At 40.7% G+C, this 27,516-nt stretch overlaps 2 protein-coding genes across 4 annotated transcripts in view; one reads left to right on the forward strand and one right to left on the reverse strand.

The window, feature by feature from the left end:
* Nucleotides 1-10,903, forward strand: part of adgrl1a (adhesion G protein-coupled receptor L1a) — a 146,358-nt gene extending 135,455 nt beyond the window's left edge. For all 3 annotated transcript variants that reach the window (XM_019264986.2, XM_019264985.2, XM_019264987.2), the window contains 3 exons: nt 2,723-2,845; nt 4,271-4,288; nt 4,450-10,903. In XM_019264986.2, the coding sequence (XP_019120531.1) occupies nt 2,723-2,845; nt 4,271-4,288; nt 4,450-5,366 (1,058 nt within the window). In that variant the 3' untranslated portion in view covers nt 5,367-10,903. The remainder of the gene's footprint in view (nt 1-2,722; nt 2,846-4,270; nt 4,289-4,449) is intronic.
* A 2,230-nt stretch (nt 10,904-13,133) lies between these two features.
* On the reverse strand, nt 13,134-18,446 carry LOC109139878 (uncharacterized). Its single transcript, XM_019264959.2, has 14 exons — nt 18,303-18,446; nt 18,011-18,117; nt 17,746-17,874; nt 17,584-17,626; nt 17,409-17,462; nt 17,215-17,284; nt 17,046-17,108; nt 16,850-16,942; nt 16,666-16,752; nt 16,140-16,184; nt 16,004-16,042; nt 14,571-14,660; nt 14,166-14,265; nt 13,134-14,055 (listed from the first exon to the last, which is right to left on the reverse strand). The coding sequence occupies exons 1-14, from the start codon at nt 18,364-18,366 to the stop codon at nt 13,990-13,992; spliced, it is 1,050 nt and encodes a 349-aa protein (XP_019120504.2). The 5' UTR covers nt 18,367-18,446; the 3' UTR covers nt 13,134-13,989.
* Between the last annotated feature and the right edge of the window lie 9,070 nt (nt 18,447-27,516).

Below are 27,516 nucleotides of genomic sequence, written 5' to 3' on the forward strand. Positions count from 1 at the left end.
CTGACAATAAATGTGGGGTTGTACCTAGTGGTAGAAAAATCTGTTACTAAAATACACAGTGTAGAAATATTCTGTTACAAGTACAACTTAAGTGTATGTAAGCCTTAGCATCAAAATATATTTAAAGTACCAAAAGTAAAAGTACTCATTATGCAGAATGGCCCATTTCAGAATAATATAAAATATATAACTGGATTATAATTATTAATACATTAATCTATAAGCACTTGGTAATGCAGCTGGTAAAAGAGGAGCTAATCAACTTCTTTATATAATGATGGCTTAATCCGTAATAGTACATCATAATTTCTTTTGTTGATTTATATTTTTTGTATTAGTAATCCGATTATTGGCTTCCAAAGTTTTGTGGACTAGAAGTATAAAGTAGCATTAAATGGAAATACTTATGTAATGTGCAAGTACCTCAAAACTGTACAATAGTCAAATGCAATAGTTGATTAATTTTTAAGTAGTTACTGTAAATTCCACCACTGCATCAATTACAAGTAAATCTGTGAGCATAATTCTCTCTCGGCTGTTGATAACCAACAGTAATAATCAACCAGTTCTTGCAATTTGTCTTTTGCTGTCTTCATTTTATTTTGTACTTTTACAAAAAAAAATATCTTAATAATAATTAATATCACAATAAATCTGGCACTTGTGTTGCATTATGTTTTGTTTTCCACAGAAATCATTAATGTATCTAGTGATATATCATAAAAATGCTTGTGCTGTGAACTGATTATTAAAGCAAATTATTGTAATAGTAATGTACAATAAGTTAACCTGAGAGTGCCATCCCCAGTTTAAACTCCTCTCAACCTTTTTTATAGTTGTGTGAAATCAATCATATCCAAACACACATTTTTTCCTTTTCCTGAATGCAGTGACACATGCATCCCCTCTGAACTCCACACAGCCCACTATCAATTATTTAAGACCTGAAGAAGTCAGAAATGTTTGTGTAGTCACTAATTGTCTCAGGTGTCACCACCACCACCACATCCATGAGGGGCATGGACACGATCAGGGTTCAGGTTCTGGATTTTGGAGGGAGGAGGGTAAGGGGGGCTGTTGATGATGACACAGAGGCAGTTGCTAAATCAGCCGTCACTCTCTATGCTAATTTCATCCATTTTCTTTTTAATGAACTGATTAGCGTGTGAGCGAACAGGGGGTAATTATTCTAATTGAGTAGAGTGACAGAAGCAAGGCAGGGGGTGAGGAAGAAGGGTGCTACAAGTGAGCTGGATGGATGAGGGGTGTGTGCGTGTGTATGTATGTATGTATGTATGTACATGTGTGTGTGGTCGGACGGGTTGGTTTCCGGAGCTTTTCGTCACGATAGAGCAATCACCAGGCCTCGTGGAGACACAATGTGGATCATTCCATGTTGCGCTGTCAAACACAAGCAGCTGTGCTGTGAAGCCTTTATTTTCTGGGCTTCTGAGAAAAGTTTGTCAGTTGGCAGAAAGTGAAAGACAAAGGGGAGTGCAGGAGGGAGTTAGAGGAAAAGAGGGTTATGTGGGGAGAGGCACTATCATGGAGGAGTAATTAAAGAGGCTGAATCTGTAGAAGAGATGCTGCGTTGTTATCGCTGGCATCTCTGATCTCTTTGATTTCTCCACTTCACTTCTTTATGTACCACAATCTCTTCCTGACAATAGTATTGTGTCCAGAAGATGAGGCCTGCATTATACACACACACACACACACACACACACACACACACACACACACACACACACACACACACACACACACACACACAGGCTCTCATTGCCCTACTTCCTCTCCTCACTTAAAGCCAGTTCCTTTAATTTTCTACAGGATATTCCTATGAGGTACACATAGGCAGCTAATCCCAACTAATTTGGTGTTGTTTGTACAAAAAAAAATTCTGGCATGAGGAACTAAGAAAATGTGGTTGAGTCAAGAAACAGCAGAACGAGCCAGAGAATGGAGGGAACGGGGTTTGTGTGGCATGCCAGAAAGATGGACAGGGGAAGTGAAAGAGGAGGGGAGACAAATAAATAGCTGTGTGAGAGCGCATATTTTTTATTTTTTTTTAGAATTCCCTGCTCTCTTGCTGTGTGATGAACGGTAAGCGTGAGACCTGAAGGTTGCACTTTGCCTTGGACTACTCTCCGTCATGCTGTCCTATTTTTAATTTCATGGCATTTCGTTTGAGTTGCCTCAGGCTGGAGCCATACATGGGCGTTATACAACATTCTCAGTGCGCCATTTCTTTGAATTATATTTGTCTTGTAGTGGCATTCACATTTCACTGGAAAATTAACTGTGTTTCAATGGCTGCACCCCTAGACTACATAATGGCATGCATTACTGTTCTCCCCCATCTGACTACATTGTCAGGAGTCACAGAAAGAAAAAAAAGAATGGCAGTGCTCCAAACAGTACCTTTCCCCTGCAATTGTATTCTTACTCAAAGGTTACAATCATCAGGCATAAACACTGAGGAGAACACTGTGAAATGCATTACTCCATAAAACACCGGCATAACAAAAATAGCCCCATCTGAATAAACGGTAAATATTTTTATGATTCCAGATGTTATTACTGAGTCCGGAAACGTGAATTTCAAAACGTTACACCTATTGTGAAGTGTTTCTGCTCGTGCTCGCTTTGCATACGTTTGAGGCAAAAATAAGAGGCTGTTTATGTTCATGTTCATTTCTTAAATGTTTGTGTCTTGCAGCGACCATGGGAAACCACCTTCTGACGAACCCTGTGTTACAGACTCGTACTGGTACCTCTCCTTACAACACTCTGCTGGCTGAGAGCTTCACTCCACCCTCACCTGGTGTCTTCAACTCTACCGGTTAGCTTCTCATAAATGCTCCGGTCTTTTTTGTGCCATATTGTCAGCATATGTGTGTATTCACAACATGCGCTCCGCTTGCTGTCCTTTTGTCCGTTACTCTGTCACACAAACTCACTACTGTATCTGCGTGCTTGCACATGTGTGTGTGTGTGTGTGTGTGTGTCTGTGAGCCTATTTGTGTGTTGTTTTTTCAGACTATGTAGCTGTCAGACGGATTCACTAGACTGAGCAGAACTGAGCCAAACAGTGCCTACAGCCTAACCAGCCATCTGGTCAGATCTTGAATCTTTATGAGAACAGCCACAAATTGATTAGAAGTTTAGCTACAGCTGTGACTGCCAGAAATCTAGAGGACATTTTTCCTGTTCCCAGACTGACAAAGTAGTCGGCTTAAATCTTGATGGCCATATAAGGGATCAGAGTGCTTGCTGGCCAGGGACAGTCCATCTGGGTGTAGGTCGGTCAGGTGTAAGTGCTCATTACAAGTGCCTGTGTGTGTGTATATATTGGCTTCTATCTCAGAGTGGGGCTCTTTAAACAGTCTAATGGCTGTTTTATCACATTGCTGCATTCCCACACCACTCTTTGGATGCCTATAACTGCTGAATTAGACATGTTCTGGTAATTGCTCCACTACAGTACCAATATTCACTTGGTAAGCGAGAACTATGACTGCGTGTGTGGCTGGTCGTTGGCTGAGTGTGCACCCGCAGAGTATCAGGCCCAGTATCTAAGGACTGAAATTTAAGGCGGCGTTTCTGTTAAATATTTTAAAGCCTCTCCACACAATACGTCAAGCCTGATGGCCACAGGCCTGGCAGCCAAGACATTTTTAGAAGAGAGTGGGAGAGGAAGTAGGGAGAGCACTTCATTAGAATGTCTAATTACCCACACCACCGCTGAAGAAGAACGTTGATTAAAGTCATTCTAGACATTAAATTTAAAAAATGAACACACTTCTCGCTTTTTGGGCAGCTGTGGCTTTTGCTTTTGCTGTGAGACGGTAATCTGGCAGAAAAAGCAGAACAACTTTGGTGTGTTGAAGGGAAGTCGTAAAATAAACTGCTGCTGTTTTTAGGTTTTGTATGAATTATACATGTATCCAGGTATCACTGACAGAGGTAAATAAATATCTGTGGCTTAGATATAAATGTTGGAGGAATATGATGTCAAACAAACAGGAGTAAGTCTGCATAAATCAGAATTAATGTGTTGTGAATGTGGTAAGAGTTGGAAGGTTGGATGAGAGAGACGCAGAGAAAAGAAAAGGAGTGGATGGACAAGGATTTATTCCTTTAATGGTTCCCTTTTGAAATGTGTTAAAAACAAATGCATCAAGTTAATGTTGCATCATTAAAGAACACTTACTGACTAGTGTCTTTCATTTTATTCACTCCACATGACTTTCTCTGGTACGCACAGGAACGTTCCGTGACCCAAGTAAGTGTAATTTACCGTACTTCACATTACTGTAAACTACTTCAGCTTACATTTTACTATCTGATATTTATTCTCCTTCTCTTACTGACACTTCAATCTGTATGATAATAATGCCAAAACTTTCTGTTTTCTGTCTCCCTTCTGTTTGTGTTTGGGTCTAGAGAGTACGTTATCTAAGGCCCGCGACCCCTGTGGGATGGAAACTCTGCCCTTGAATGGTAACTTCAACAACAGCTACTCCCTGCGCAGTGGCCCAGGGGGTGGAGGCAGCTGTGACTTCCTTGGTAGTGGGGGTGGAGACAGCCCCCCGCCCCTCCTCAATCCCCGCAGCTCAGAGACACTGGGAGGTGGAGGCATCCGACGAAACCTCTCTGATGCCGCAGCCTTCGAGAAAATGATCATCTCTGAGCTTGTGCACAACAACCTGAGAGGTGGTGTTGGAGGTGGAAGTGGAGGAGGTGCAGGTGATGCAGGTGACAGGATGTGTGGCAGCCTGGCCAGGGGACGTCCTCATGGTGGGGTTGGTCGGGGGACAACAGGGGCCGGGCCAGAACCATCTGTAGGCATGGATGAAGACGAGGACTTTCTGAGAGATGGCAGACAGCGGACCCCTCAGGATGTGGAGCTGCTTTATAAAGCCCTGGAGGAGCCCCTGCTGTTGCAGCGTGCCCAGTCGGTCCTCTACCAAAGTGATCCAGAGGAGTCAGAGAGCTACACGGCCGACCTCACCGAAAGCCTGGGCCACAGTGGCCACAGTGGCCAGAGTGCCGGCGGGCAGGGAGGCAACAGAGCACCAGACTCCCCTGCCCGTGACTCCCTGTACACCAGCATCACTAATCTGCGAGACTCACCCTACCCTGACAGCAGTCCTGAGCCCCTGGAGGTTGTGCCTCGTTCAGCCCAGCCCCCTGAGGAGCTGTACTACAGCTCAGGGAGGCCTGCCCTAGGCTCTCGTGGGGCCCCCATGCAGACCTTCTACCAGGCCCCACCCCGGAGGCCGAGTGGGGAGGGACACCAGGTTCAGGAGCCTGCCCACAACGAGGGAGACGGACAGATGCAGCTGGTCACCAGCCTGTGACTGGAGCCTGAAGGAGGAAGTTGGGGACTAATGTGATGGCCAGAGCCACCTCCTAGCCCGCCTCGTTCTTGCGTCTCTCCACTTTCTGCTTGTTTGGTTGCCTTTCTTTCTCTTGACTTTTATTTAACTAACAGATGAGCAAACAGAGTGACCTTCAGGGGGAGTCGTGGCTGACTCTGCAGAATCAGCCATTATCTTTAACCCTCCCCCGTCTTATGGAGATGAGTGATGGGTGTTTTTCAGTAGAGCATACATCGGCTCTTCCAACCCCAGTCCTCCCCTGTTCCTTTGGTACCCTAAGGCCAAGTCCAGCACTCTGAATGTACCGATCCACCCCCTTTACCTTCAGATATTTCAAAACTTTAAAACTTTGTTAAAGTTTTTTATGTAATTTCTCTTCAGACCTGCCTCCGGAGATGGGAATATCATTTTATATTTTATCTCATTTCCTTTTCGTACCATCCATAGGTCTTTTTGAGTCATCATTTGATAGGAGTAGTTAGCTGTGGAGACAGGGAATATAGTACACTATTATAACCTAAAAAATGTCTCACAGAAAGCTCTTCATTGTTGCCAAAAATATCTTTTATTGAGCCAGAACAGAAACTAGAACATTCACAAAGCAAACACACATACACAAACGCTCACTCATCCAGAAGTGCTCATTACGGAACATCAGAAGTGAAAACAGTACGCCATCTAAGTAAAAGGGAGCAAGAGCTTTTGTTCCTAGCAGGCAGTGGGAGCTGATTCAGTGTAGTTGCCTTCATTTTCTCTTGCTGTGAATCGACGACTATGTACAGAAGTGGAGTAGAGGCTGAGACGGAGACTGAGGAGGCGCTGCACCACCCTTCCAGAGCAGGAGAACCTGCATCCATAAGACTGGCCAATCCGCTCCACTGTTCTCTCTGGTTGTTTGCTTTAGGCATTTGAAAAGTTAAATGACTGTCTTGCTGTTGTTTTGAAGAGAGTATTCAATCTGTTGACTTTGGGTCTGCATCTTTTGGGGGCTGCAAGAGCGGACTAGTGTCGCCCCCCTCGCCCTGTACTTTGCTGTTAGAGCCTAGCTAGTTGAAGTGGACTTGTTTCCTCTGTGTGGTTGTGACAAGCAAGACTGGAAACGCCGCAAATGCACTGGTTGATCAATTGGTATAACCATGTACATAGGAACCACACATAAATCTACTTTATTCCTACTATGTAAATAGAGACACCAGATGATCAAAAGCAACAAAAAGTAACAAATACTATGAAAATTACTTCTTGTACTGCAACAAATCAACAAAAGAAAAAAATAAAATGTTTTGGACTTTGTGACCTGAATGATACACTCTATCTCTCTCCCCCGTTGCTTGATCTCTTACTCTCTCGCTCTTGTGCCCCAGCACTGTGCCATTCAGTGAAAAATCCTTAGTGATCCAATGGAGAGAGAAAGGCAGAGAGACAAACAGATTATAATGTGTAGTAGATTTTATTTATACAAATGAAAAATGAAACAAAAAAAAATTCTGGCACAATTTTTATGTAATATAATCCGTTATATGTTGTTAATGTTTGACCTTTGGCATTCCCAGGGTGGAATTGCCGAAGGAATTGGGGGTGGAAGGTGTGGGGAAAGCGAGATAGATGTTGTCAAATGTCATACTGTGCCTCACAGGCACGATAAAGCATTGTGGGTGAACGACAGCATCCATAAAGTGATTTGGTTTGTTCTTGTATTATTTGGACGATATAACCAGATGACATACTTTTAACAACATGGGTTTTAGCATGTATGATAATGACATTTGTTTTGCTATCAGAGAATATTGCATTTTGCTGTTTCTTAAAGATAGTTTCAGCATTTTACTCCAGAGCCTAATGTGACAATTCATTGATTTCCTGTGTGCATGTGTTTGTGTGCATGTGTGTAAGTACGAATGTGTCTGAGCGGCTGGTTGTGTGTATTAAGTGTCCAGTGCGTGCGTGAGTGTTTGTGTGCGTGCTGTGCACCAGACTTTTATATGTGCACACACATTTGAGAGACTATTTTTTGTGAATGCACACATCAGACAAGGGGGATATTCATCTCAGAGAGCTGCCATTTACTTCTCTGCCTCAAATCAAAGTTGCTCTTGCCGTGGTGTTCAGGTACGAGGAGGACAGGAGAAATCAGACTGCCTCGGGAGACGTGCGATAACCATATACCATGAAAATGACAAGCAGGGTTGACCGATTGGGAGGAACATGTTTCCAATATGCCACCTTATGCAAGCGATACATTTGAAAAATTAGCTGTCAAGAGAGAGGCGCTTGTGACGCTCCTTTCATCCAGATGAAATCTGTCTGACCTTTAAAAAAAAACTGAGAGTTTGCCTTCTTCTACGCTGTATTTATAGGTATTTGTTATGGTTAATTTATCAGTTTTTATGTATGTTTTTGGACTATTTATTCACATCGATTTATTCATGGCATTGTTTTTCTTTCTTTTTTTTCTTTTGACTGTCTCCCTCGTAAACCTGCGACTAGCAAAAGAGAGGAATGTGTGGACAGAACGTGAGCAGAAAATGAATGCATCCACTGCAGTGTGACATTTGGCTAGAGCCTGACTGTCCAACTTCTAAGAGAACCCAAAGGACAGCTTTTAGCTGTGGCTCCTGGGGCTGAAAGAGAGAGAGGGTTAAAGACAGATAAGGGAGAGGGATTACAAGGATTTGCCATCATTTGTTCTTGTTATTCAAATCACTTGTGTAAGTAATATTGTATGGGCCGTGGAGCACGTTGAGGCTCAGACAGAACGCCCTAGTATCATCACTTGAGCCATAGGGGGAACGTGTGCAATACTGGTTTGATGGTACATGACTTGGATTTGCAGCTGACCCTGGGAGCTGTCTGTGTTTACAAATGAAAAGACAATATGCACATGTATTCTGCTCTGCTGCAGTGCTGGACAATGTGAAGCGTGGCTCTTATGGCTCAGTGGTGGGGCACCGTACCGAGGCAGCACTCACTGGTCAACTGAGGACAACTGAATGTATTTTAACAAGCAGGACTGAAGATAAAACAATTCACTCCAGGGTGGAAGTGTTAATGGGAAACACAAGACGACCATCATCATCTTTATCCTCATCATTCTCATCACCATCATCATTAACTCCATCTCTCCTTCATTGTATTTGACATAATGTGCTGATGCTGATCTCTACTGCTCAGATGGGACCCGCCCCAGGGAGAAACACTGTTTAGACAGACACTCCCCATGAGAGGAGGAATGTGCGTCACCTTGGGCCTGCTTCTTTTTTCCAGCACCTCCCCGCTCCTTTTCTTTTTCTCCCTCTTCCCCCATCTCATCCCCATTTTAATATCAATCTCAATGGACTCCATTAGTGCAGCACTTCTTTGAGTGTGTTAATTTGTTTTGTCAAAAGCTTTGTTTATCCCAGATTAATATCTCAATAAACAGAGGAGTGCTGTACTGTGGAAAATGATAGTGATTATACAGTAGAACGTCTGTGGCCCATGCTGTTGGACGGAGGCTTACACAACGGGAGTTTCTCCACCATTCAAAGCCCTCCAAACCTCTGATTACAATAATAACACAGTGGGTACTAATTTACTGCAATGAACTCGCCCTCACTCTCGTTTCTGCTCCCCCCCTTTCTGTCTTTCTCTACATGCAAACATTAAATACAATTCCTATTCTGTGCCGCCAGTAAGCCTGACATGCATGTGCTCCAGTGGTTAGGAGGGAAGTCATTTAAAAGGTGGGATACCCAACCTTGGACATAGTTCTGCCTCACTCCTGCAGCTTAGTGTCAGCACAGAGTGAGCTGTGGAATCGTTAAGTCTATCATTAGACAGCAGAGGTCCCAGCAGGCCAACAATGCGTTTACTCGCAGTTGACCCTTTCACACACGCTTATGACCCTTTTTTTTTCTTACCAGTGATTTGTGTGGCGCATATCACACCAGGAGAGCGGTTGCAAGGCAGTATACTGGTGTGTGAGTTCAACAGCAGCAGAGGAGCAGAGGGTCATAATGTCTGCAAAGATGGGCCCAAGAGGGGACAGAACGGGGACAACATCAGCAGAGATGTCACAGATGTCACAAGTTCATAGCCATCGGCAGTGGGAGAGGGGGAATGGCTGGGGAGGGGGTTTAGCAGTGAGGCTGTGCAGGGTTGGATCTGTAGATAACGAGATGGATGTGCTACTTTGTTTCAGAGGGCCTTCTGTTGGTGGTTTGCAGTCCAGAGGTTATCTCTTTATTGTTTAAATTGATCAAGCTGGCATTTCAGATCCCAAGTTTGTTCACAGAATAAAGCAAATACGCCTTGAGAGGAAGAAAGATGATGTGATTGTTGTTTGTTCTGATGGATGCTTCCTTAAAAAAAAAAAGAAAAAAAATGTGAAAATGAATCCACTGCCGCATCAGCCAATTAAATCAAGATTTTTAGAGTGCTAACAAATGCGACAGGATTTTCCTATAGAGATTTTTAAAAAGCAAATGTAAACAATGATAAAGTAGTACTATTTTGTTATTGGTCTCTTGTTACGTGTCCACATGACTGCTATAGAGTGCTTTTAGAGTAGTTTTAACAATATCTAAGGGTATAGCCAAAATCCAGGGATGAGGATTGTGCTGTTTCTCCTACAGTATGTGTTGAATATGTGTCTGTGGAGCTGTGCCAGCAATTCAGGCCAGCAGCCATCTTTGATGCACAGGGTGGGACCAACAAGGGGTAGAATGATGTTCTCTAAATGCGAAATGCTTAACCTGTGAGGCCCATTCTACATAGAGGCGCTGAGGTCAAAAATCAAAACATATCTTTTGACACACAGACAGACATATATACAATACACATCTTCAGTAAGGTTAGGTAGTTTTATACAATGAAATGGAGAAAGGCATGGATCTGCTGTTTACTTGTTAACATCCACCCACATGCAGCAGGAGCTGGCTGAATCTGTAGGCATGATTTATTTTTATTTTTTCCACCACTGGGTTCAGAGAGTGGGGAAGAGCTGAATTGTGCATGTATGTGCCTGTCCATGGCTGGCGTGATCTCCATCCTATGATCGTCCATGGCACAGGCCAGAAAACGCTGCCTCAGATGTGTCTATGTCCATCATCAGAGGTAGAATATCTGGCCATAGCAGGTATAAAACAGATTCTGAGTATCAGCTAAAGGCTGTATTAAGTAGCTCAGTACAGTAGAACCTGGTCAGTATTGGACATCCTTGAAATGGGAATAAATTATTGGGTGCTAGAGGTTAAACATAGCAGGCTGTAGGCACTGGTAGAAACAACGAGTACTGACATTGTGCCATGTGGGGTTCTACATATAACACCATTCCCAGAGCTTTCTGTGATTTTTTTTTTTTCTATAAAATTGATAATTTATCATGTACGACTGAGACATTTGTGAACTGAGGTAAATACAACACCTTGATTCTGTTTTCTTTGAGAAATGATGTTCATATATTTTATTTGATTTTATTTTTCTCACGGTCATTGCTTTGACAGCTGTCTGGGCCAAAGGGGATGATATTCTGTGAGTGTTTGCGTCATCGCAGGTCACAGCGACCTTGTATCAGCACATATTAATAAAAAACTATTGAAAATATACATCATTCATGCCTCAGGGTTTCTCTGAGAAAATATTGAAGGGGCTCAGTTGTGTGTGTGTGTGTGTGTCTGGGGGGTTGTACAGCATAATTGCTTGTATGCTTATGCATGTGCCAGTGTGATAAAAAGCTTTAAAGCACACAGAAATTTTTATTAATCTTTTGTTGTGTCATATGCATATAAACTTCAGTATACCTACTAATGGAAATGAAAAGATGTCTTTAAGCACTAATACGGTGGTTATGTTTTATTTATGGGTTGTCCTGCAGGTTACGACAGCACTGTGCTGATCATCTGTGTACCATGGGAAGCAAGGGACTGAAGCCAAGCAGCGCAGCCCCTTACTGAGTCAGCTCCCCTTTGAACCACACGCTGTATGCATATGCAGATTTGACCTGGTGGTTTGGATGATGATTCTGTCAAACATTGGTCTCTGTCCAAAGCATACTATACAGAATTATCAAAGAGATGCAGAAAAACAAAAAAAAACAAGCAGTTATATTAGGCGACAGCACTCAACACTTTGTGTTTGGACAGGTACCAGTAAGAGCTTAGTGCAACGGCAGAGGTTAAAAGGACTGGTTCCACATTAATCTCTAAAAAAAAGCAAGGCTTTGTTCAACTATGGAGACCAAGTGACCAGCCACTGTGATGCATTCAACCATCTCATACTGTATTTGTATGTACATGGAGACCTGTGGGCAAACCTGCTCAGCTGGATTGAGATTTACAAAGCATCAGTCAAGGTTAATTAATCATACGGTGTGGTGTGATCCCTGATGTAATCTTATAATAACTGCTGTGTGAATACAGCTTACTGACGTTTGAATGCAACACTGTTTGCTCGCAGCTGTCTATTAAGCCACAACAGCACACAACTGTAGGCGACTTTAGTGCACTCCAGAGTAAGCGTAAACATTGTGATCAACTCGAGATCAGTTAGGGATAACACAACTAAGTGGCTGGGTTATTACAGCCCATCTAGCTTCCCCTAAGCCTTCTTATCCCCATTGTGGTGTGATCATTGTTCAGCTCCCACTGAGTTTTGTTTACTTGACTGCTCATAATACAGTTGAAGTGTGATTGGTATCTAATTAGCCGATATCTAATTATTATGTGCGTTAGAGCATAGAGGATACAGCCATAATTACAGCATCTCCCACACACCTTTTTTTCCCCTTGTCATACTGTATATTGTACATGTATGTTGACATGTGATGACCCAACCCCCCACTTCCACCCCCCCATCCATCCATTTGCCCAGCCCCTTCCTCGCTCGCTCATGTCCCCTCAGTGAAACTCCCTGAGAGGGGAGGCTCTGAGGCCTTGACCATTCAATCACCCTCTTTTCACCGATGGTGCACTTTCACATACCAAACATGAGTAACAAAGCCTTTAACCCCTGGTATGCTTTCTTCTTGGTTCTTTTGTCTGAGAGGTAAAAGAAAAAGTATTTTTTTTGTATACCATTTATATATTTATATACTTATTAGAAAATCTATTTATTTTTTCAAGGTCATTGCATATTTAGGGAAGCAAAAATAGAATCAGACATTAACTAACCAAGACTCACAGTATACCTCACCAAGTCCCAAGAGATAGAAGAAAGAGATGTATTAAATTCAGCCCCAATTCCTGTGTGTTTGTGTATAACTGTAATTAATACCATACATCAAGCCACAGGAGAAACAAATCTTTTAAGTACTTTAACATGTAACACGTTTAACAAATTACCCAGTGATGTGTAATGTACTTACTGCCCCTTTATTGGTTGATAATAAATCAGAGCCCTATACTAGAAAGTCACACTCATTGCATAGAAGAACCACACAGTAGTAAATCAACAGAACTAAAAAGGGGCTTTGATTTGTTGAAACAAAATCATTTTCAACCCTCCCAGCAGTGGGCGACCATAGATATACAGTATGTAAGAATTAGATATATATTTTGTTGTACAATTAAAATTCTGAGGATATTACAATCTGGAATAAATATGCATTAATTGTATTTGCATCACTCAAAACAGTAAAAAGGCTAATTATGTTTCGGTGTGTCTCAGTGTTGTTGGACTCATGATTATATACTGCCCCCTTGTGGTATAAAGTAGGTACTCCAGTGTTGTCTTAAGTCCAGAAACGAAGGTAAAAAAATGACCAGGCAATGAAATCAAGCGAATTTATTTCAAATTTGTTGACAACAATTCATCATCATTTTTTTAACCTATTGTCAGTATTAGTATATTTAAATGATCAGTTAAAGCGAAAGCAATATAATTGAGTATGTAAGCAAACAAAAGAAAAAAGAGAGAGAGAATACATGCTGTGATTCATGTGATATGGATAAACATGGGTAAATGCAAACTTACTTATAAATGGAAAGAAAAAAAACATACTGTATGATTCTGTTGTATTATGAAATCATACATTCTAATGAGATATATAGAACATTTAATATAATATAATATATAATAATTGTTTAATATATGAACACAGTACTGTATATATACCGTATGTGTTTATACTATACATTATAGCTGTTATATAAGTACATTCATATGAATACATTCATATTTATAATGATGTATTCATATTCATGTGTCTCACAGCTTTGTATGTGGTACATTTTCTGACGGTCCACCCATCCTTTGGTCAAGCCAAGTCATTTATGTGACCAGTGTTTTTCATTTTACTGACAACATATACTGTCAGTTTTCAAAATGTAATAACTATTGCTCAGGTAAATGTATGATTGATTATACTACACAACTCCAGTTTCCACTGGGATTGTCTTTTTTTTTTTGAAGAAGAAAAACAGATTTCTTCTTTAGAATGATTTATAGATGTTGTAATCATAGAAAATTCAGGCCTGTTAAAAATATCATGGGATCAAAACGTTTATTTAATCAAAAGTGCTGGACTTGATACCAAAAGAAGCCAGTAAATGTACCACATACCCTGACTGTGACTATAGTTATTATTATTATTATTTATTTATTTATTTATTTATTTATTTATTTATTAGTAGTAGTCTATTTTATATGTGTTTAGGGTCTTTGTGTTGAGAGTTGACTCCACGTCAGTCTCCTGCAGCAAACAAAGCAAATACTAAATCATACAAACAATATATGCATAAGATATATAATATACAGAAAAAAGACAATAAATCATAAATAAATAGAAAGATTCCTACTTACTGGTGCAGTAGGGCACCCGCTGATCTGGTGTTGGTCAAAGTCATGTTTGTTCACCAAATCTGCGGCTTCACCTCTCGTGTCAAAAGCTTGGATGGCAGCTCTGGAGACAGAAACAACATGGAACGGACATGAGCCTCTGCACAAGAACAGCAACGCTTTGTTTATGCTCACTTTTTTATGAGCAGATGTCAAACAGTTCTATAGTTCAAATGGGCCCTTCAGATTTGGGATGGGGCAGAGAGGGGGAGAGCAGTTCATAAAGTTACTCCTGACAGCTGTCCAAACAGCAGCAACAGGCGATATCAAACAAGGCATGAAGGAGATTGGAAATTGGAAAGCAACAGAGACTTTTTCTTTGGGCACAGTTAAGAGTGCAGAGTGACAGAGAGAAAGGAGCAGTCTTACCGCTGATTCAACAGCAGAGGTTGTCCTTCATTCTCATGATCCTCAGGAGTTTGAACACCAAGAGTGCACCCATTGTGTGTTTTCCTGATCCTGGAGAGGAAGTCACAGCCATTCTCAGTTAACAGCAGGGCATAAAAAACCTGGGCTGAATACTTCAGCCGGAAGTGGCAAATATAGTGAGACGGCTGTATGATCTGGTTAGTTTTGTCTCTATTTTCAGCTTTTTGGATAGTGTTGTGTTTTATGTTCTGCATCTACATTTTTTGGACAGAATTTGAGTAAAAGGGCCATAATGGCATCAGAAATTATGGTAAAAGAACCTCTAGAGCCAGTGTGTAGTTTGTCCATTCTGGGCTACCGTATAAAGTATCCTCTACACACATGAGCTGCACTAGTTAGTGTAGTTTTATCACAAAGGTTAGCTTCAGTGAGGTAGCTAGCTGAAATAACATGTGCTAGTGTGCAGGCGAGTCTAAAACGCCTAAAACATGCATGTATGTAACATAAATGTAAGATAATATAAAATAGATAAAAGCAGTATTTTAGGGTTCCTCCACCAGCCAAATTCAAATTTAATACACTAATAAAAAAATATTATGTGTATTATATTCAATTTTTGACATACATAAATCTTTTACCCTGGACCTTTTAATTAATTATTAGATTTAAATCAATGTGGCATGTGACCACTTATACTGAACACTTGCACTTGCTTTAAAGTCAAAATGTATTGGCTTATCCATTATTTAATAATGGATTTTTATATTTATTATTAAGACTTCTTTCAGACTGCCAACAATGCAGACTTCAATTAATAGTCAGCTGGATAGTCATTGTTTTGTTTTATTTTTCACTTCAATATTACCACACTATTGTTCATGACCCACTGAATTTGATTTGATATTAATCTATAGCCATTCAAGTGATTTACCAAGAAGACAACTCGTTTTTGTTCAGACTTAACTCGATAATTAAGAAATAATATCTTGATCTGTCAACTATAATATGTGAAAATATGGAGGAGTTTAGATCAGAGCATGTTGGCATGCTGTTTAAAGAACGCTACGTTTTGCTTTCACAAATTGGTGTTGCTTATTTTCATCGTACCTGCTCACAGATAGTTTGCACCTCATATTTCATCATATTTTGTCACTCTGAATTTTTAGCACTTTTCAAACATCCTGAGCAGAAGCTAACATTACCCGTGAGACACTGTAAAATAATTACATTAAATACAATTTCATACTGAATAATATCATTTTAAAACATTTGGAATTATTTAACCTCTTGGTGGCTATATATTTAACATACATTCTCACCTTACATGCTCTAACAACTCTTAAAAGAGCCATAAATGTAAAACAAAAAGGTAAAAACTTCTAACAGCCTATATACTAAACTGTTACTACAATAATCTAAACTGTTAGACTTACCGTTTATCATTAATTCCTCCTGGATCGTCCCTCAGGTTCCTGTGGAAGACATATACGATAGTTGCTAAATGAAGGATTTAAATTAAAGATTTGATTATAAACACAGTGACAATTCATCATATACAGAAAAACGTACCTGTGGATGGCTCGGTGTGTAGAGGCTCTGTTATTGTCGGGGTCACTGGAAAATAAATACAAGGTAAGAATAGCACTAAAGTTGAGTGTTTAAGTCTCATGGTTTAGCATTTGCTGCTTTATTTTGTAATTTTCCTCTTTCCTTCTGGCTTGTGTGACTTTACTTTTTTTTCCCCTGCCAGTTTTGATTGTCTGTCCCAGCCTGATTCGTTTCACCTGTGTCATTTTGTCTTCACTTCTATATTTAGTCCCTGTGTTTCTTGGATTTCCTTTGTCAGGTCGTCTGTGCTTGTTCTTCAGTCTTTGTATGTTTCCAGTCCTGTATTCTGTTCCTCAGTTCATGCATCAGTTCCCTAATCTATTGGTCTGTCTGCCTGTCCTGGTCCAAGTGTTCCCTGTTCTGTTTTTGTTTCTATCGTCTTCTGTTTTTTAGCTGTATCTTGGATTGTTGGTGCTCTAAAGAGACACCTACATTTTCAAAGGACAAAAGATTACAGGCTCAAGCAAAAGTGAACCGTTCTTCTCACTTTTCAAATGGCTGGATTCCCTCGTGGTTAAAGTTGTGGTCCAGACTAAGGGATTGAGGAGTCTTGCCATCAGCCATAGGATCAATACTATGGAGACAAAGGTAGCTTTTAGCAGATTACAGTCTAGACTTCCAGTTATTAAAACACACACACACACTTTGATGGTTTTGACAAACGTTCTAACCTGTCAACATGCACACTTTCAAGTGTGTTATCTCGCTCAGTATCATTTTCGCCACTTTCTAGTGGACCAGAGGTAGATGGCATTTCACTCAGCCTATAATGAAGAAAACATGAAGATGTGTTCAACTTCATTGATGTGTACTGAAGGTAGCACGAGTATCGGTGAAACAGAAATGAGTGAAATGGCTTCAACAAACATCTGCATCTCTATTTGGTCATTCACTGGTTCATCACAAGCTGGAGCTGCACTGGGCTGCTTCCTGACACAAGAAACAAACAAACATTTCTGAATGACCAGACACCAGACACTGTGTACGTTAATGACATGGACAGTCAGTTGTTATTGGAAATAGAAGCAGAGCTCACTTCATTTTCTTTTTATAAAAATACAGAGAAAGTCCAATGATGAATGCCACTCCACATGTTACACCTGCAACTGCACACGAAACAACACGCAAACATTATATTAATGTGAAGTATTACACAGCAAATTAATTCAAAGCATTGCCAACAAATATAGTGAAGCACTTAGATTTGAATAATTACACAGTGTCACTTACTGATGAGGCCCCATGTTGTTGATAAATCAGTTGGATCGGGGTTCTTTACTTTCTCTGTTTAAAGAGGTGGGATATTCTTTTTTATATGTCATGTATATATGATATATGGATGTATTTTTGATCAGTGGTACAGGTTAGGGTTAAGTAAATCAATTTACAACATCTTATTACTTACCAGTAATTCTATAGTAGATAATGATCTCTTTTACAAACTTGCCCTAAAAACCAAAAGCAAAGTTTAGAGCGTTTCACATGTTTCACATTTACTACAAAAGCAAATAAACATTTAGTGATTCAATTCATTTAACTGCATGCTGAAATAGAGGGAATCACTCACATCAGGAACTATGCATTTTATTTCCAGATCTCTGCACTCTCTTGTGATGACCGAATAGTTGTCCATGCTTATCACTTCATTGAAATACTTAAAAAATTGTTCGGCAATCAGAGCATGCGCAATCACAGTCTGTGGGTAAAAACACATGTCACATTTCACTTTCGTTATTCCCTCTTCTTCTATTTCACTTTTCTTCAAATACACATAGAAAACATCCATTATGTCTTTGTGAAACAAAATACTACAACAGAGTAAATCACAGTACCTTATTACAGGTCACAAATATCTCACTCCTCTCACTTCCGTTATGAGGAAACTTGAATCCAGCAGTGGTCTTAATGTCGTTACAGGAAATGTTTTTCTCGTAGTTTTCTGTGAGATGAAATGTAATGAAGATTTAAGTTCTCAAAAGACATCGTACGATATGACATCATAAAGATATTTTATAAACTAGACTCTTACTAAACATTCCGTTACCTGATACAGAAAGTTAAAAATTAACCATAAAAACAGAATAAAACAAAAGATAGCTGCATATTCAGTGTTCCATCTCTTACCTAGTACTGTTCCAAGGCACAATGGCACAGCCATTATGAAAATTAGACAGTGTGTAAGGTACATTTTCGTCGAAGAAAAACCAGCACAACCTGTGGAGTGAAGGAATTGGAGGGAGGAAGTAATCACTTCCGGGTTGATGCCTGTTGAATCTTTGTAGTTTTTTACACCAACACAAGGGGAGGCCCTCGTCCTTCAGGTCAGAGATTTACATTAAACAGACTGCCTATAATTGTGAAGACACATCACATCACCACAGGGTCAAAATGTCAATAAAAAGCTACAAATGCTGTGATTTCAATATGTATTGTGGCAGGTTGTTTCCTCTCATGTTAATGCATTTATCCATCCATGTTCACGTTTTTGTCTTGTTATCTCCGGAGATGGGTCATGGACAGAGTCCTCCCAACATATTCTAACCATGAGACAACAGAGGGAGAACTCTTGAGTACTCAAAGAGGCCTCTTTTTCCCTTTCACACACACGTACACACACAAAGTGCAAGGATAAAGCAGGAGCCGCCATGGTGCAGCATGCTTCATTTACACTGCATCTTCTCTGGTCCACCGAGAAAACACAGACCATAGTCTGTGTCACTCAATACGGGCCCCTCTCTATCTCTTCAACTCTGTCTACTTCCCTTCTTCCATGTCTCTGTCCCTCTCTGCCTCTCTCCCTTGCCCTTCCCTGTCTCTCTTAGATTGCAATAAACCACCAGCGGGCAAAAAAGTTCATCCAAAACATAAACATACCTATCAGATTGAAGTGAGATAGATAAAGGGACACTGAGGCAGAGCAGATTTACTTATTAGCCGATTTGGTGTAATCAGTTCAATATTGCGTCATACTTGAGTGCTACATCAATCCTTGGCGTCACAACAGATATGAAAGACAGAGTAAATGGACTTGTCTCAGCTCCCCTTGTAGGAAGCTGTGTGGAAGGGGTCCAATTGTTTGATCCATTTTCCCTCTCCATATCCACTGAGCCCCTGCATAAACAGAGGAAAGCAGCAATGACGCAGGACAGGCTGAAAACACACACAAAGCTATGGACATGCATGTCCATGGCCCACACTCCCACAAACACTGTGTCCGGTGCTGTAGTCTGAAAGAAGGAGTAAATTCCAAACAGTCTAAACATGACTTTTAAGGTAAATAATTACAATTCTGCTGCATTTGAGTCCTCTCCCCATCTGTCTCAACTCTTCCGTTCTTGTTCTGTTCATAAGAGCGGTGATGAGAGATAAACAGCTCTCTTCCCGTCTCACTGCCACCCCCTCAATCCCTCATTCCCTGTCCATGTGGATGAGGGTAGTACTCTGAGAGCTTGAAAGATAGATAGTTTCCACTCTGGTCTTGGAAGATTTGTTTATGAACAAAAGAAGGACAGTGTAAATTAACCCACATAAAGTTCATACAGTTCACTGTTATGAAACCCAAGTTTAAAGCAAAAACTGGGTGCACCACTCAGGGTGTGTAAGATGTGGAGTCAAAGCTGAGGCAAGGCTAAGCAACACCCTGAGAATCCTGAGTAGCTCTGAAACAATAGCACTGGCTGCACAATACCCTTCTTGGCTTGAGCTCGTGTAGCTCCACAATGGTTTCAAAATACACCCAATAGAAAGCTGACCGCAACCAAAACAGCATATACAGGCCAGGAGTAACTCTTTTTAAGAAAACAGTATCATGTTCACACCCCGACAGTGCGTACTTTAGACTTTCCATATAGATAACACATATTTTCCACTTATATTACATTCAGCAACACCACAGGTCTTTTCCTTGAACCCAAATCTTAGAAGTGATTGAACCATGGCTAGTTAAAGCATTGAGTCACTAGGAGTGCTTTCAAATAAAATGGTAATACGCATAATCGCTCATTCTGAGTGGAAGACCAAAGGAGAGGTGAGTGTAGAGAATGGGCAAATTGTGCTGGAACTGTTACAGACACTTTGGTCTGTCCAGTCGGCTCAGTGTGAAGCCTGAACCTCCCACTGGCACAGGCTGGATATCACAAGGGGACGTCTACACGCTGCCAGCACAGGAAGCACACCAACAACAACACACACTGACATACACACGTATAGAAAATGTGATTGGTGTACACACTAATCACATTCATGTGGGCTTCACCCAGCTCAATACATAATAATAATACATAAACAGACGATAAAATTACATAAAAATTCGATGTTACATAAAGGCACACCAAAAAATGAACAGCTAATAAAACTAAATTAGAAGGTCAGAAAAAATGATTTTCATGTGTGCTAGGAGTGGAGGTGTCATGGGAATATATCAATATATAAAGTCACGGGGGCCTCATACAATACCATGTACACCCCTACCCCATCTACTCCTCTTAGACACATATTAAAGCCCCTTCCATAGAAGCCAGCTCTCCCCCTCATTTCTAAAACCACAGCTCTCCTTTACAGAGCTTGGTTAGCCTGGGCATAGCAACCTGATCCTGCTGAGAAAGTCTTATAAAAGGAAAAAAACAACCCAGTCAAAAACACCTCTACTCTACAGAGCCAAACATTAAAGATTTTGCCTAAGAGGCCAATCGGAGTTTGAATATAAAGGCATAGCGAGGCTGCATTAAGCTATAACATACAGACATGTTCAAGCTCTGGACAGTGTACGTTAGGTGCGTGGCAGCTCTTATTCACATGGTGCTGAGGCACATGTTGTGCAATATCAGAGTGCAACTTGGACAGCCTCTATTAATCTGTTTTCCAGCTCAATCTCCTGAGAGGGATCACTGTCAGAAAACAAACCTCTCTGTTTGAAGCATGGCCTCCAGTTAAACTTGTTAAACCTCTGCCTTTCTCTGTACATTTCACTCTTCCACTTTCCCTCTTTCACTTTTCCTTTTTCCCATGTCATCTCTTCCTGCCCCTCTCTGCTCTTTGCTCTCCTTTGCCATCGTTTTCTCTCCTGTGTTTCTTTTCTTTATTCTCTTCTCTTCTCTTCCCCCCGCCCCCCCCAGTGTGATTCATTGCTGGCGTAAGTCTCAGTATTTGGCTGGGCGATTCCAGGGCTAGCGTGTCTTGTTACAGAAGTCCAGGCCTTCTGATAAAGCCCTGCATTGTGAAGGATAATCCCTCAGAAAGAATCAGGATTTTTATACTGTGCCCTCTGTATTTCTGTAGCTTCACACGTAATTATACACACAGCGTGCACACACATACATACAATGCAACTCAACTCACACACGCCACCATTTGTTCTCACTCATGTACAAGCGCTGGCATGCACACTAAATTGACTCATGAGAAAGTATGCAAGAAATTCACATCAAATCACCCATTTGGTTAGTTTTGTTTATAAGCTGCTCTCTGTGTATACTGCTTCCTGTCATTCATAGCAGAATCCAAGAATATCTCACCTAAAGCTGTGAGTGACATGACTGGGGTTTTAGGGGACAGGGATTTGTAAATGGGGAGTTGCTGCAGCCCTGTAAAATGTCAAGTTAAGTCAGTATGTCTATCACTGCCATGTTTTCTTAAGGCAGCCCTCCTGTAGCCGTTCACACTTGGCTGAGTGCTATTGTTAAATAAACAAAGCCTTGTGTTTGGATGTGTTGCGGATCAGTGAGGCAATCAGGCACTCACCTGAAAAATTGGAGCGAGGAGAACAGAGCCGGAGAGCAGCACACTGCAAGAAATGTCAATTATTACACACTTCAAAATGTCATTAAACTGGTGCAAAATGTGCCAGCAGGCAATTTTCACAGCACTCATTGGGACATGTAATAGCATGAAATGCACAGGTGAGATTCCAGCTCCAGGGCCACGGTGCCTTACACGGACATCCAAATTGTGTTGAGCCATTATTAGGTTATTTGTTCCATCTGTTATTTTCCTGACAAGTCAAAATATCTGATGCAAAAAAAGACCGATTGTTTCACTCTCCAGTCCCTCTACTGTTTACTAATACCAAGATAAATGTCATTCAATTTAATAATGTTCAAGTTATTTCACACTGCAAACAAGCTACTTACTTTTTAAGACAAGGTCATTGACTTTTTTTTTTGCAGTGTGCGAGCTCTAGCCAAGACAGCTGTTCAGTGTCTAGACAGGTAGTTACCTCTGTGGTTCCAGGACTGGGACTGTCTCCCTGTCACTGCATTCATTGCAGGAGGTTTCCCTTCACCAGCTTTTCCACTGCCGTCATCATCTGTCACCACAACCAAGAGGAAGGAGAAATGTAATTACAGGACAGCGGCAACTATAACTCACCCCCCAAGGTTAACACTAATAACAGTGGTAGTCAGCAGCCATGACTGTCAAACTGACATTGTTCAGCAATTACACCAAACGTAAACAATGCATCGTAAAAGCTGTTGTAGTCCAACTGTTCCAGCAGCGCAAGGAAAAAGATTATTTATATTAAGAGTTACCAAGAGAGAATAATAGAAGAAAAGACAAGCATGGACAACAGACTTAATAATTCATTATTACTGTTATTAAATATACTGTGCTGCACTTACTGTCCACTGCCTACCAATTACATAAGATTTCTCTAGCAAGTGATGTTTGTGGATCAGCAGTACATACAAATTACTCACTAGTTAACTTGATTTGTAACTAGGAATTACAGGACTATTGTCAGGTCTTTCCTCGGTGCATGCTCATTAAACTATTGGCACTGAACTATCATCAAACCTACATGCACAAAAGCAAAGATGAATGGATGCATACACAGCAGCAGAAAGAGAGAGGCCTGCACTGTATTTAACAGTTTCCTGGGTTCCAACAAGCACATTTCATGGGCTCTCTGATGTACCGCAGTGTTGATTGTGTGACCTCAGCACCTCAGGTTTTTTAATTTTCCATGCCATTCCAGCTGGTTCCTGGAGAGACCTGTAATTAGGAACACTGCTGCACAGATAGCACTATCACAGACACACTCATCTGCATCATGGCACATACACCACTGTACTCTCCCACACACGCTGCTGTACTATGAACTATCACTATCACTATTTCATAGATAGTTATACTCTCCTATACTCACATAGGCCCATCGTCTTCACCATCAAGGAGACAAGGTAAATAATCAGAAAAAAATGAATTGCTACATTCTAAGATTTAATTATTAATTTGTGTTTTTGGCAGTGTAAATAAAAACAATCCCTTGGCACCCAGTCCGGGCAGCACAGACTGAGTTAACTAGTTGAGCAGTTATCTTAGTTTAGCAACAAGGGGATTCTGGGAATCTGACCCATTGATAGGCATTTAAAACTATAGACAATCTTCTCGCTGATGGTCTCTTTTACTTTTCTACGTCACATAATGGCATCAATATTAAATTGAGACTGTTTCATACCAGTTAAGAACTCCTTGTAGCTGCTTTAAAGTGAGACTTACGGCTTTTGCTCAATGGTGGTGACTGGGGCCACAAATGTTTATCACAGAATAAAAACACATAGAATTTCACTGTTCTCTGCTCTACATTTTTGATGAACAAATGAGACAATGTAATGTAACAGTAGAGTCATAAAGTCAGCAAACAAACATATTAGTCATATCAGTTATTCAGCAATATCTAAATATTAATTTAAGGTAGTTAAAGTTTGGTAACATTAGCCACCATAAGATATTGGTGATACCAGACCATCTAGTGACACCCCTTAGAGTGTGGAATAGTGTCTATTTTAATGTCTTTTCAGTAACTATTACTGTAAAATTCTTGTTATTTTATTGTTATTTCTTCTTACTCTTCTATGAGACTTCAGTCTACTGGGACCTGAAAAGAAACTAACAACCTTCATTTTTAATTAATCATCATGCAGCACATGCATTCCTCCTCACACCCAAAATTTCTTTTCCCTTATTCAGAATATTCCACTCTCTTACACAATAATATTGTATTTCACATGCATAGACATATTTTTTTTCTCTTCTATCTTACATACACTACTGTACAGTCGACACACATACCATTGTATTTATTCACGCATTACTATTCTATTGCTCAACACTGCCGTTCTTTCTTTTCCTCTACTATTCTCTTTGGCATACTGTACACACAATTACACACACACACGCACGCACGCATGCATGCACGCACACACACACACACACACACACACACACACACACACACACAACAATCTTCTTTTATAAATACCATCAGTATTTCTCATACAGGCATTTATTATAATAGAGTGAAAGCATATGTAGGAGAGTGTGACTGTGTGTGGGAGTATAGCAATGAATATGTGAGATTATAATGGTATGTATAAGGGAAAGTGGAAAGTGGAATTTATGGTCTAAATGACCTCTTGAATATTCACACATACAGGCATGCGCATGCTCACACACACTTGAACACATAAACATACAGTCTGGAAGGCAAAAACACAGATTAAACATACTCACAGATGCTAATACAGAAATGAAGACAAACATACACTGACCTAAAAATGTTTATATACACAATAAGGAAAGCTCTCAAGGAAAACTACTTGTGAAATCATCTCCTTCGAGTGAGCATTGAGGTCAGTTGTATATATCTAATTTTATGAGGTTCACTTGAGTAATACTACATAGTTTACTCAAGTGATGAATGTTCTGTTTTCATGGGCTGAGTGTCATGTCATTATTACATTACCACCGCACGTGAATGCATTGCACAAGGCTTAGCTTGTTGACCTTGGAACCCAGGATCGTCCTTCCAACTCTCCATTGCAGTCATCACTGACACCTTATGGGTCCTGATTATTGTTTTTTATTTCTGCGGTCTTGTTTTTTGCATTCCTGTCTGCCCTCAACAGCTTGAAAGACACACCCTCACCCCTTGTCTAGGTTCAGGTAGATAAGCTACAATGCTGTCAAAGTCTATATTTGCATGTTATGACTCCGAGTCAAATCTTTAACTGTCAGTTTTAATCTTCTGTCTGTAAAGACATTTTAATAGTGTTTACTTCTGGTTTGTTTTACGGGTGACAGAGAGAAATGCAGAGCTGGTGAACACCCTATTCTCAACAAAGAGAAGCTGCAGGTAACTAAGCTCACCCAACCCTAAAATATTACATTATGTCATCAGGTCTTATCAGGTAACCTTCGTTGTATTATACTACCTCACCCTTCCAAAGTTTAAATAAAATTTAAATAATTTGTTTTCAGAGGAAATGTTCAGTCCTGTTAATCTTTTCATTTCTGAGAATGACTCTTCCCGGGAGGCATTTCATCATACTCTCTTACATGTTCAGACTGTGTCTGATTCAAATGTGTCTCTTTCTGTTTCTCATTAGTATATAAGCTTGTGCAACCTCAGCTGACAAGCACAATATGTGCAGTGGAATACGTAACAGTGCCTTGATTCGCTGTGTGATGCTATCTACATCAGATAGCACAATGACACTGTCCTCATCAGAAAGCACGTGTACTATCTTATGCGTACATATTGCATGTGGTGGACTGATAAATAAGGTATGCATTTCCTGCTGCGTATGTGAGTAGATGCACACACACCAGCTACATAAAGACGTACAAAGATTTCCACATTTGGCAGTGATTGTGACCCTGCTATCCACCTGAAGTTTCCGTTGGTTCTTTGTCGATCACTTTTAGAGTTGATGTCTTTGCTTATTCAATGAACTTGACTTTGCACATCCTAATCCCTGAAGAGCAGAGAGAGAAGAAATGGGGCCTGAGAAGATTTATCTAACCAGGAACATGCAAACTAATGCCTTTCATAGACTCATATCAGCACACAATGTGCCCACTTGCAGTCCTAATGACTGTAGCTAGTGCATTCACTGACTTTCATTACTAGGGGAGATTTAGAAATATGCATAGCAGTGACGCTAGGGGAGCAAGCCCGAACTTGAGCATACTAAAGAGCCCATTAATCCTTTTTAATTCTATTAAGAATTGGACTACAGCTGGATAAGAGGCCAGCAGAGTTCCAGAGACTACGCCTGTAATGCCTTGGAGACCCACAGCGAAAAGCTCTTACTTAACAAAAATTCATTTCCAAGGAAATTTCTTTTCCTCTTCACAGCTGAATCAATTCTCAGCCTTAAGCAGCTTTTAGTTGGAAGTAAACAAAGATAGGTAAAATTTTGTGAGGACTCTGGGAAAAGGGTATGCTTTACATTTCCATTAAAAGTGCTATTTCATCACTTCAAACAGGGTCAAGCAGAGTTTCATAATGTGGCTGAGCTGCACATTGATGATGTTATCAATGTCATACAAATGCATGTATGATGTATGATACAAGTGTCCTTTCTGCAGACATGAAGAGATATGCAGGTGTGCTACGTGCCTTCCACAGCACACTTATCTGTTTGCTGATTCGGATCAGTGCTCATAGGCATCCGCCATGCTATTTTTGCATCCTGTCTAATTTGACAGAAATCATAATCTTATCAAGGAATTCCCCCAAAGTTAAGTTTTCTTTCAAGAGAGAGAAAGTGGGTTTAGTTTTCTTTCACAGAGCAAGCATGCGGACAGTAATCGCTTTCACCTGTTGAGATAAGAGTTCAAATGCACCCTATTCCAGATGACCACAGTGCCAGACTACTGTTCCTACTGTGTGCACAGTCACAGCAGTGTAAATAGTGAGGCCCTTTTGCCTGGACCTCTGTAATCTGAACATACAGAATGTGCCTCAGCTTGTCGACCCCCATTCATTTCCATTAGGGCCAAAGGGTTAGTGAGGAAGACACCAGTCACAGTGTAAACGAGATGTCATGTTTGACAGGGTGTGTAAGCTCAGCTCAGTGGAGCAGCTTACCTCCCGCTCAGCTCAGTCACACACACCTAAACATATGACAATAACAAGAAGTATGGCAGACACAGATAGACAAAAACCTGTCACACAAGCACAGGCATATACGTTGCTCAGGAATGAAATGTGTCTCCTTAGTTACAGTATTATGAAACAAAACAGGCCTGAAAACCACAATCACATTCCTTCCCACCCTGACACCCCACGCCCATCACCCTAACTCTCTCATATCTACCGCCCCATCTGTTCTGCCAACTCCTCCATTACTCCTTCCCCTTATTACTGGACCACTTTTCCTGCTCGCCTGTCCCCCTTTCTCTCTCTCTCTCTCTCTCGTTTGCTTTCTCTGTCTGATCTGGACCGCTTTTTATTCTCTCCTCCCTCTGCCTGGAAGTGGATCGGAGAGGGAGAAAAAAAGAAATGAAAGAAAAAGCCTCAGACGCCCCAACCTGTATCTGGCTAAGTATCTCC

The sequence above is a fragment of the Larimichthys crocea genome, chromosome XII, assembly GCF_000972845.2.
Source record: "Larimichthys crocea isolate SSNF chromosome XII, L_crocea_2.0, whole genome shotgun sequence".
Lineage (NCBI taxonomy): Eukaryota > Metazoa > Chordata > Actinopteri > Sciaenidae > Larimichthys > Larimichthys crocea.